The sequence below is a fragment of the Photinus pyralis genome, unplaced genomic scaffold, assembly GCF_008802855.1.
Source record: "Photinus pyralis isolate 1611_PpyrPB1 unplaced genomic scaffold, Ppyr1.3 Ppyr1.4_unclustered_Scaffold1534, whole genome shotgun sequence".
NCBI classification, from domain to species: domain Eukaryota; kingdom Metazoa; phylum Arthropoda; class Insecta; order Coleoptera; family Lampyridae; genus Photinus; species Photinus pyralis.
In genome coordinates, this window is record NW_022171035.1 from 72,692 (window position 1) to 84,791 (window position 12,100).

Consider the following 12,100-nt stretch of genomic DNA (forward strand, 5'->3'; position numbering starts at 1 on the left):
AAAGTTAAATTGGCAAATAATCGAACACGTTCATATCATTATTAGATGGATGCAATAGACGTAGAGATAAATAAAACGAGTACATCACCTTTGTAATTGTCGAAGCTGCACTCACTATTCGCAACGTAAAGATTTACTTCTGGTCTCAACAAAAGCACACATACTTCCGCCCCATTCTCCCCCTTTTAAACAAATCCTAGACGAAAATGGGAATTGTTAATGTCGATAGGGATCATTAAGTTTCCTCGCATAGCGTAATATTTGACACTTTTATTGTAAATTATGGCCCATTTCAATGTAGAGCAGAAAAGAAAAAACACGTGTTCCACGAAAACGAAACAAAGCGTAATGATGACCTTTTTTTTCTTCGCGCCAGGGTCGCTTTCGGGAATATTTAAATCGAATTTTAGCGGGCTAATTCGGTTCCATCACATATATTAAAAATTTAAAAACGAAAGGACTAAACTGGTTTTTTTAATCTCAATAGAGCGATTACTCTGCGTAGAACTTGTGCTTCTTGGTATAGGGACAGCTGATGGCATTCGACAAAATGGTGTTAAAGCGTCGTGCCCCACGTTGAGTGCCAAATAGACTACCTGGTTAATTGCCTCTTTAAATGTTCATGTTACATCTCGCGCTCGACCACAGGGAGGGAGGGTCAAAGGTCTAATTTTTGGGTTTTTTAATTATACCTCGGAAACGGTGGCCTGTAGTAAAAATTGTTTTACATAAAAATGAAAGCTAATTAAATTTCCTGTAAAACTATTCCTATACATATTTGTCGAATTGTCAACGGTTTTCGAGGTATACGTTATTGAATATAGATTTTCAAAAAGATCATTTTTACCTAACTAACTCTTTTTGCCAATATTTGTTTACCATGCCTTCTACTATCGTTTCTCAGTTACACTATTAAGTGTTACAAAATTAAAGAAGAAGGGATAGAAGGAAGTGCAGAAAGGTACACTCGGACGGCTAAACAAGGAACTAAAGTAATAGCAACTCTGTCATAGAATTAACTTACATCTGAACTAAAGGGGTTTACAAAGGAATAGATGGCGTAAGAATATCGAATATAATAAAATATAAGTTTGGGATTTAAAATATATTATGGACTTTTACATTGTTAAGAAAAAGAACGTCATCTTCGGTACAAACGACTTCCTTTGAAAAAACTTACTTGCGGTCCGCCGAAAGTGTTGGTTACTACAAAATACAACATCTAGTGCATAACACTGTAACTTAGTAAATGTCAAATTGAATAACGTGGGAGATGTAGATGAGCTGTAAACAATGCTAGGCACTGCATAATTATCACTCTCTTTTGGGAAAATGTTCCTACCTAAATGGAATTTTCATGGAAATAGGATCTTTACGCAATAATTAAGTTATCCTACATATTTTCAGTATTATCTGCTACATAGAATATTACAGTGTTGTGTACATAGGAAGTTTTGTAGACGTACAAATGATGCAGAACCGAAAGGGTGAAAAGTTTCTTTACTTTTTTAAAGTATGAAACAGTTCTTGTTTCCTTTAACGTACGTGGCTTTACTGCAATAGAATATATGAATAAATCGGGGATTGATGCGAAACAGTTCTTTAAGGTAAAAGATTAAACGAAATTAATTCTGCGCATTTGTGGCTGATTTGATGTGGAAAGGGTTTGGCTCCGCCCCCTGGACTTGGATATTATTTGGAACGCACGGACCGACCACAGACTTCTGGGGCGTGGCTTCTCGTTGAGGTGCCCCGCTATGGAAATTTTCAACTTTATCTCTTTCTTGGAAATGCTGCGAAAATCTTCTTTCCCAGCACGAAGATTATACTTGATGTAGACGATGGCTCGATCTTGGCTTTCTTCCTTCGAGATCCGCCTAATGGATTGATTGACTTAAAATTGCACGGGGCACTTCGCGAAAACGATTAGCGTAGGTTCGACAGCGCGTACGATCATGTAACGAATGCCACCTTCACACTATTTACACTCATATTTATAGGTATACGTCTGCAACAAAAACTCAACTGGCGCTCATATAAGGTAGCGTTTACATTGAAAAATTGGAAATTTGTTACCTCAATAACTGCCTTCTGGGTCAAAATTGTTGGTTAGAATAAAATTCATTCAAATATATAAAGTTACGACATTTGCATGAAGCAAAAATTATTTAGCTAATTCCTGTTAGTTTCGCCGTTATTTACGAAATAAGATCTTAAAAAACTGCCCTATAAAATATATATTTTTCATTTTTATCACACACTGATAATAATTTGTTACCAAATTTAACTTCGGTCACAACCTTTAGCAACCATCGGTCGTTAACAGAAGTTCATTTTTTCACCTAGAAACACAGTTATTGAGGAAATCGCAAGGCAACTTTTTAAATTTTCTAGTTTCTAATTGAAATCCCTACCTACAACATACATTTGGACGCATTAGGATTAACATAATATAAAATTTAAAGTGGTATCAACAGAACACTAACCAAAGCATGTCGTGCGGTCATAGGCCCGCCGGTGACATCACTACAGACGGCGAAAAAATTATGTGTTCGAGCAAACCTATAGGTATTATACAGCATCCTTGACCTACCGACGAATGTGTCTCGTCCAGAACTTGCAGATTTGTGAATGCTCATTTCTGATACTCTGTTTCCGAGATATGCAAAACAGATGCATTTTGTTTATAATCTTCACTTTTCCTTTGTCTGTCCCTCTCCTGGCACTTCGTTCTCGAAGTATTCAAATTAAAAATTCGTTTCCCTTCACGCACCTCTTTCTGTAAACGCTTGTAAAGGATGAGCAAGACAAGACAGGGAACCATACAATTTATTTCTCTCCTAAGAAAGTAGTTATTCCTCGGTACGGAAGCTACTGAACGTGGGGAGATTTCGGACAGATGAAGTTGTGAAACGTCCGGCACTTTCGTCGCGGTTGGTTTTAGGGAACTACAAGCTCTATAATGTCCTGGTATTGGCGGTTTACTTGTCATCCTTCTATACCACAGCTTGAAATGTACACATTCCAATACTCCATCAAAGCCAAACGTGCTCAAAAATGAATGACACTGGTAGCTGCCTTCATGTGACATGGAATGGCAAACATTTGGATCTAGTGATGCTTCTAGGTAGTCAATCTCAAGATCAGTTTGAAGTGTAACAGCTGGTCGCTTAGACGTTTTTAAAAAGTTTTTTTTTTCGAATTTGTTTTATTCAACATAAGAAAATTTACACATATACCGCTTCATAGCGAACGTGAACGAAAGTATGTTGGGAAATAAGAGCGATAACAACGTGTACATACATTTTCGAGATAAAACGCTAGTGAGACCGGACTGTAAAGGATTTTTCGGTCGACGAGGTTAAACTTTCAAAGAGTTAGCGCGTACTATTTGCGTGTGACAATTTTACCCAGTTAATTTAACGTACCATTTTAGGTGGGCTAAAATGTTCGTTTGTGAAAGCGATAAAGTCTTACCAGCTTTATGTTTTGAGTGAAAACATTCTAAACAAGAACGTCGCTGCTATGTTTTAATCGCGTCGTTAAGAAGCTAGGTAAATAAACTCGAGAAAATAAACAGACATTATAAAACTCATTGCGATAAACAAATAAGTTTTTTTCGGATTGCTAACCGTTACAGCTGGGTAAAAGCAAGTTTCTCAAAGTTTAGTGACGTCATTGGATAGCACATTGTGCAAGAAATAAAATGTTGTGTACAACAGCATACAGGAGGGATTTAAAGACAATTAGTCTATGCATTTGCTTCCAATAAAACCTTGTTAATATGTTGGCATTTTATTCCTGCGTATAATCACGATCTCGAATATTGCTTTCGCGAAATTGAAGCCGGTTTGCTTGTATTCGTAATACGTACGGCCATTTTTTCCGTGAAGGTTTGGCATTCATCATGGAGTCAGCTGAAACACGTAATTTATTATACCGTTAAATTCTGCACACTCGTGTTGAATATCATCTTTAAAACAACGTGCTGTACCTAAATATCAATAAAAACACGTAAATCTGTCAGGAATTTATACGTAGGGTTGGGACGTAAAACCCGTGCAGCTGTACTGCAAATTGGAAAAACAACATATTTACGTAGAAAAACACCATGGAAACTCGCCATACCTCTGTGCAGGAATTAAGGATATGATCAGCATAATTATAAAAGAGCAATCTGTATTTGTAATTGGCTATAAATGACAATACTCATGCTGTACTGGCATTCACCTAATCACTAACGCATCAGTAGAATGCAGGTAACTTGGCAAGTAATCTAACACAATCATATAAGAACTGGATGGATGCGATAAACGAAAGACAAAAGAAATACATCACTTGAATAATTGTTAAAACTCCAAAGGGATGTTGTTTTATCTAAATCATATACTATGCGATCAAAAAAGAGTTTCTGTCAAGTCACCTCTGGAATTCTTGTTTCCATGTGAAATCATATTTTAACTTGAACTTCCAAAGGCGACCCGACGTCAATCCTTTTTTGATCGTCAGTTATTAGATACCTACTTAAAACATGATCTATTTTTAAATTTTTATTTCATTACAGATATATTTTGGAATTTGGGTAACAGTCTGCGTAACTGGTTCCTGGGTTGGTGCTACACATTGTGTTAAGTACCTCTTCCTGAGTAGGCAAGTGGATAGTGATGATGCCGTATTTATACCTCATGATGTAGGATTAAACATGACTGCATTTTCTAGACGATATGTAAGTATTGAATTGATCCATAGTTTTGATTTTAAATAAAGATCTGTACCCATTTTTTGTTTTTGCAAATTAGGTACCTACAGCTTGAAACTTTATGTACATGTCGACAATTAGAAAACGCTGGCCCTACATAGAGAGGTTTGGAACGGCGCGGTCCAAACAGATTTCTTTGTAAATTAGTAGGTAAGCGCGCTAGAATTAACCAGGGCAGAATTGTGCGTGACACATAATACCTGTCGCAGTTCAAATCGGCGGATCAACCTCTCTCTGTGTGACCAGCTATTGTTGCGTTTTTTCTCGACTCTGTAGATTTCGTCATATAGATTTTACTACATAATATACTTTCAGAAATAGCATTCACATTCTTATGATTTGATCTTATATGGTACGGTATCGGATCTACATTTAATGTGCTTTTTAATTTTGCAGTCATCTTCCTTTAACGCGCCATTTTTTACCACTTGGTTTGTTACAAATTGGACTATGTTATTTTTTCCGTTATATTTTTTATGCCGCTTGACATCGCAACGCTGTAAGTCGGCGTCAGATATTTTTTCAGAAAGTGTACGAGACTTTCGGGATAAAGGTTTTACAGCTGGTAAGTCTCTTGCTACTCTGCGCTTTAACTACGCCGTCTATTAATTGTAGCTCGTTTTTTGACACGATGTAGCTTATTTTGTTTACTGTGGGTGATAACGAATTATATGTATATAAGAGCTTTATGCATTTTGTTGTCGACCGACGTGATGGCATTATTTGCAACGAACGTCTCTTCCGTTTATTTGCTTTCATGGGTAATTCTTCATGAGCAATTCGTTGGAATTCGGGTACTTGCTATTGGATAGTATGTACTGGTGTTACAAATAGTAATTTTTAGATAATGGCTGTGATTTTATGCGATACAGGAATTGCTTTACTTGCGTATATGGATGGCATTACTGGTAGTCCAACGCTGGGAGGAGTGGTTCTGGCGGCTTCGGCGGCAGCAAGCTCCGCAGTGTACAAAGTTTTATTTAAGAAAGTTATCGGGGATGCTACTTACGGACAAGTCGCCCTATTCTTTTCTTTAATTGGAATGTTAAACGCTGCGTTATTATGGCCGTTTAGTTTAGGATTATTTTTAACTGGAGTAGAATCGTTACATTGGGATCGTCTACCGTGGCCGGCGTTACTTGCGTCAAGTATTTTGTCTTTAAGTATGCTCTACGCCGTTGCGTATAAATTAACCATGTACAACTTTTTCAGTTGCCAACTTATTAGGAAATTTTAGTGTGGCGTTGACATACGATCTGTTCATAACGCTGGGTCTTATTACATCAGTGCCCGTTTCTGCAGGTAACGCTTTTATAAGAATACATTCTATGCCTACAAGTAGCAAAGAGTACCCATTGTCAATTGTGGGTACTTTATGCTACTGGTATTAGTTTAATAATAGTAAGCTTTAGAATTTGCATGAAAAAAGTTCAATTGTAATTGACATGATTCAATTATTTTACTTGGTGACAAATTTTTACCCGAGACCCAATTGACACTTAAACAGCTTGACCCTATTTGACCCGTTTACTTGATATCGTCCAAATAAAAAGTGACTCGCGGACCTTCACCTTAACCGGCTCACCATGGGTTGCAACTCGCAAGGTTCGCCCTGGCACATAGCTGTCTCTGTACTGTAATTCGCTAGAGTCAAGTAGGGTCCAGCCGGTCCAGGAGTTAAGTCATGCCGGGGGGTTGATGTCAAGACGATGACTCGCATAAGTTGATGACCCGGCTGTATCTCTGAACACTTTCATGCCCACATAATAATTGTCAAATGATAGACAACAATGGTCAAAATAAAAATGTTCATTGTAAATATGCAATGATTGCAATTTGGTGTGTTCAAGGTAAAAGTACATTCATATATTTCTTTTTCCACTCTTTCCTAATGAAGTATTTCTGATGATCTAAGCGTTACATATTAAAAATCGAAAAAATCTGACGAACAATGCATGCACTTGCCATAAACGATGTGTATGTCCAATAGATCGATTTGACCCGCAGCACTCCCTTCCCCCGCCTTGTGGAACCAATATGGCGGCCTAGGGAAAAACTGTCACTGACTAAAAAATATATATTTATATTTCAAGGATTGCATGCGACAAAAAAATCAAAATTCAAGCAATTTACACTCTAATTTGTCATTTAAATATTATAAAAATACTTCTTCCAGTTAATACATTTTTTTTGTTTTAATGTCGATCTAAATCACAAAATAATTGTTGGATAAATAATTAGAATTTTGATTTTGTAAAAAAATACATTTTACTAATAAAAAGTAAAACCATCTGTAGTTTAAAAATTCGTAGAGGGTGAAGGAGGGGAGATATGAAAAAATTTTGCGTATGGACCGTTACAAATCAGAGCAAGCGGAGCCGAGCGTATGTCTCATCAAATCCAAAAAGTGTTACCAAAATTATGTGCAATTATGTGCAGATGTGGATTCAACAAGTTGAATGGAAATTTTCAAAAAAATGTCACTTTGTATAGGTGATGTTTCAAAAAAACAAAAATATCCCTCACAAATTCAAAAAAATTGTCAGTTTAGTCTGCTCAATATCATTTTCTTACCCCACCAAAACTGAAACTGAGAAATTATCTTTGTTGAACAGTGAACAGTGCGAGGCCAAGCCGGCTATGCACATTTACAAATCAGAGTGAGGCGAGGCCGGAGCCGAGCGGATGTGTCCTTAAAAGCAAAAAGTGTTAATTAAAAAATTTTATGTACAATTATGTGCAGATCTGAATTCAACAAGTTGAATCCAAATTTTCAAAAAAAAGCTATGGACATCATCAAAACCAAAAAGTGTTCCCAAAATTAAAAAATCTTATGTGCAGACTTGGATTCGACAAGTTGAATCGAAATTTTCAAAAAAAGTCACTTTGTATAAGTGATGTTTCCAAAAAACAAAAATATTCCTCACGAATTAAAAAAAATGTTAATTCAGTCTGCTCAATAGCATTTTCTTACGCACCAAAACCGAAACTGAGAAATTGTCTTTGTTTAACAGTGAAAAGTGCGAGGCGAAGCCGAGCTATGGACCGCTACAAATCAGAGCGAGTCGAGGTGGCAGAACCAGAACCGCCGGAGTGTTTCATCAAAACCAAAGTGTTATCAAAATTAAACAAGTATAAATTGTGCACAACTCTTGTGCAGATAAAGTGCATTTTTTTAACCGAAATAACTTTTGTTTTGACATCACTATGGATATATTTCTTGCAGACGTCTCAATCGCCCTTTGAGAGTACCCTTCCGACAATCCGTTCTTGTTATTGTTGCTCGCCCCGTCGTAGACTATTGGATTGTAGTTTGAATCTCTGCTATTGTAAAGGCGATTGATAGCCGTTTGCACCGACAAATTTAAGTGGAGCTTAGCTTCAGCATTTTTTTAACCGAAATAGCTTTTGTTTTGACATCACCAATGGATATATTTCTTGCAGACGTCTCAATCTCCCTTTGTGAGTACCTCTCCGACAATCCGTTCTTGAGGTATAGGGGGATATGCCCGATCACGATAAGAGGTCGAAGAGGAGGGCTATGGTTGGTAGAAATTAATTCCTTTCGTTGAAACCTTTCATTAGAGTACCATGAAGGATAACTAATTAAAGCTTAAATTTATTACATTTTGTATTTTTGACCTCAAGAGTTCAAATCAGCGGCCTCAAATTATCCTTAAAAACATTACTTGCATGCCATGCTTGAAATACAAATATATATTTTTTTAGTCAGAAACAGATTTTTTCGGTTAAAAAATGCGCTTTATCTGCACAAGAGTTGTGCACAATTTATACTTGTTTCTTCTCTCTAGTGTCGATCTACACGATCTTTGTATTCGAAATTCAGATACATTTCGGTCTCAAATGCCCAAATTAAAAATTACGTTACTCATTTAAATATGTACGTAATGCGTACCTATTCGAAATATTGAAAGTTGATTTACCGATAATGATACCTGACATTGGGAATAAAAATGTTTCAATGTTATCATTACATATTTATAGTAGCGGAAGGTCAGCGGAATCAATGCATAATATCAATATCAGTGAAACAACTGGTAGGTATTATGACGAACGTCTTGGTTCGTCTACAATTAAATATTCATTAATCGTTGTCTCAACGAAAGCGTAGGTAGATAGGTCCTTCCTAGTCATACGATATGAATAAGTTGAATTAAAATTTGACATTTTCTCTGCAAATAGATGAATGAGTGACTTTACTTTATTTAGGACGTTTTTAAAATGGAAATGTTAGAAATTGATAAAAATTATTGGTATGCCTTGTCTTAAGAACCAATTATAAACTTTTTTGATTTTGTACAGTGTGGTCCAATTTCGATTGGATTAAATGCGTAACCTTCCATATTAGCGCAGATAAACGAATATGGTTTAGGTGCATGTGACCTCGTTTTTCATGCTTATTGCATTACCGTTTCCAGAAATAAGCTTCCGTCTTTAGTTTTTTCTCTAGAGAGAATTGCCGAATCCTTTAATTTGCTAAAACGAAATCGCACTTTAGCATTATTCAGGCACTCTTTATGTAGAAATCAATGCCGTTTGTCGTTAGTTTTTAGCCCTTTTAGAAACACTTGATAGATAAGCTTGATATCAACATTTAAAGAAAACAGTAAACAAAACAGTGAACTAGGTATCTGATACTAAACAAAATCCCCTCCATTGTGGGAAATGCACATGCTGCATCTATTTTTCAAAGATCTTGTTGCATTCTGGATTTTTAGTGGTTGAACTGCTTCAAACGCTCATTGTACATTTTCCCGTAATTCTTCCTCAGTTGTACAAGCATAGGTATTTATAAATTTTAATTTTCAAAAAAACTCACAAAAAGAATTAATCTAATGGATACAAATATATGTATAAATAAGTAGTATAATTTAATAACAGGAATAAATAACACAAATTTACCTTTCGGCGTAATTTACCTTATAATATCGTAAAGCCAATTAAAAATCGAGTTTATATAAAACTGGAGACGGAAAACGTAAAATAAACCAAATACAAGAAAATCCACGTTTAAGATCTTAAAACCTTCCCTATAAAATTCAATTTATTCAAAAATTTAATGTTGAAAAATAAGGCTGAGGCGACATGTTAACAACTATCAACTAACAAGCCATCATCAGGTCAATCTTAAAACTTCCGGTAACGGTGCAAAGTCCATGATATAAACAAGTGAAACGGAAGATGAACCCTGAACGGGGAACACTCCAACCGCGCAAGTTAAAAGCCGCCTTCCTGAAGGGAAGGCTAACCGAAATATTAAATTAAGGAACAATTCATCAAGTTCAATCACTGTCAAAACAGTATGGGTGCGTTCACCAGACTGAAGGGCTTCAAGTGTATGCTTAACCGCTCACAAGTAGCGCTTATAAAGCGCTCCTGGTTCTGTTGAACGGTTCGCTATCTACCAACTGTCATTTCTCATTCCCACTTTTGTTACGTGTACGTCAAACCACATGTCACACAGTAACACAGTGTACGTTACAGATATAACCTCAAACACCGCTACCCAGAGAAAGCGGTTGCCGAAATACGCTTCGTACGCTGCTGCAGCGCTTACTTTGAAGAGTTAGTTGAGCGAGTCGTTCACCAGACATTTTAGGTAGCGCTAGCGAAGCGCTTCGTCTGGTGAACGTGCCCATAATTATAGCACGGAATGTACCGCATTGTTTTGAAGGCTTTCTATTGGCGAGTATGGAATTTAGCTCCAATATGGCGACCGGAACCAACGACCAATCAAAAACGAGATACTCTGTTGTCGCCACTGTCTCTCTAAAGTCACGGTCATTAGGTTTTTTATGGTCACTGTAGTCTAAGCCATCCACTCATCTACACGGAGATTTTTAACGAACCCTACGACATCAAAATCTATACTATGAGCAAAAATCATACATCGATCCACTCCTACTCTTGGCTAACAGTTCGACAAAAGTAGCCGTCAGACCTAATCTGTTTTCATTCATTTACACTAATAAGAAAGTTACCCATTTAATCTCAACGAAATTGGATCATACTCTACCTACTGTTTGATTAGCGCTTGGACTGTAATGTAACTAGTTATCACCGTAAAGCAGAAAAGATGTATGTGCTTTGATGTGCAGGTATTTTTTTTTATCAAAATTGGGAACCAGTGGCTCCCTCCAATTAAACATTGTCTGCAATAACTATTCTTCCCATATGGAAAAACGTGATAATAATAATTATACTACATACCTACAACATGTTGATCCTGCAAACACGTGGTGAGTTTATATTTGAGGATTCAACACTGCAGTTGTTTTACGTTGACCATTATTGTCTATTCATTACCTATGGTGGTACAAATAAGAAAGAAACATAGAGGTAGTTTTTAGTGCAAGCATTTTGCAGGTTGCTTTGACGTTTGGGAGTCAGAGTGTCTTATGTGAACACTGATCAGTCTTGAATTCAAAATCTTTTTGATTTTTGATTATAAGACTACTTGATAATCAGCTGATAAGATAAATTTTATGTTTATTTCTGAAACTTTTATTGTGTATATTTCTATATTACGAGTAAGCCTTGGAGGTGACCAATATTAAAGTTGATCGTTATGTCCTAATGTACCTCAAACTTTTTTCTAGCCTTGGATGTCGTGCTTTATGGAGCTCACTTTGAAGGAATGAAGTTAGCCGGCATGATTCTAATTGCCGTTGGATTTTTCCTGGTGATGTTTCCAGATAATTGGCCCGATTATATTACAAGACTTCTCAGGTATTTACATCTACAATAATTTGGTATGATTTATTTGTTGTTATTTGTATATAGTATGAAGTGTAATAGTACTACTTACATCTTTTTGTTCTATCACTTCACTTCTATCTTCTCGTTTCAATAATTGTGAATAGGTACCTACATGTAAAACCTCTATTGTCTAAGACAAGTTCTCTTGAACAGCACCTGTGGTTAGGTTACACAAAAAAGTTGCAAAATTAATTAGTGCAGCGATGTTGCATACTGAGCAAATGTTTGCTAAAGATAAGGATACTAAAGGCGCTAGAAGAACTGACTCTTAGATAGTTACATACCTACCATACAAATTCGTTTAAGAGAATACATAGGTACGACGTACAATTTCCCTATGTACCTGTCTGCTTAATTGGTCCACATCAAAGCATTAAAAATTTTATAACGGATTTTGGGGCTGCACTCATATTGATCAATGCTACTCAAAATAAATAAAAGTTTATTCGACACCAAGAACAAACAAAAATACATGCATTGCCTACTGTAATGTTAATGTACCTATTAATTGTAAATTACCGATGCACCTATAATTCTTTCAGAAAATTTGGTACTACACAT

At 36.3% G+C, this 12,100-nt stretch overlaps 1 protein-coding gene across 13 annotated transcripts in view; it reads left to right on the forward strand.

The window, feature by feature from the left end:
- Positions 1-12,100, forward strand: part of LOC116181661 (putative thiamine transporter SLC35F3) — an 80,116-nt gene that overhangs the window by 31,713 nt on the left and 36,303 nt on the right. For all 13 annotated transcript variants that reach the window (XR_004147306.1, XR_004147305.1, XR_004147307.1 and 10 more), the window contains exons 3-8: positions 4,565-4,726; positions 5,156-5,324; positions 5,375-5,553; positions 5,604-5,922; positions 5,972-6,061; positions 11,380-11,509. Coding sequence is in view for 10 of the 13 variants with exons in the window: in XM_031502047.1 (XP_031357907.1) it covers positions 4,565-4,726; positions 5,156-5,324; positions 5,375-5,553; positions 5,604-5,922; positions 5,972-6,061; positions 11,380-11,509 (1,049 nt within the window). In the remaining 3 variants the exon portion in view is untranslated. The remainder of the gene's footprint in view (positions 1-4,564; positions 4,727-5,155; positions 5,325-5,374; positions 5,554-5,603; positions 5,923-5,971; positions 6,062-11,379; positions 11,510-12,100) is intronic.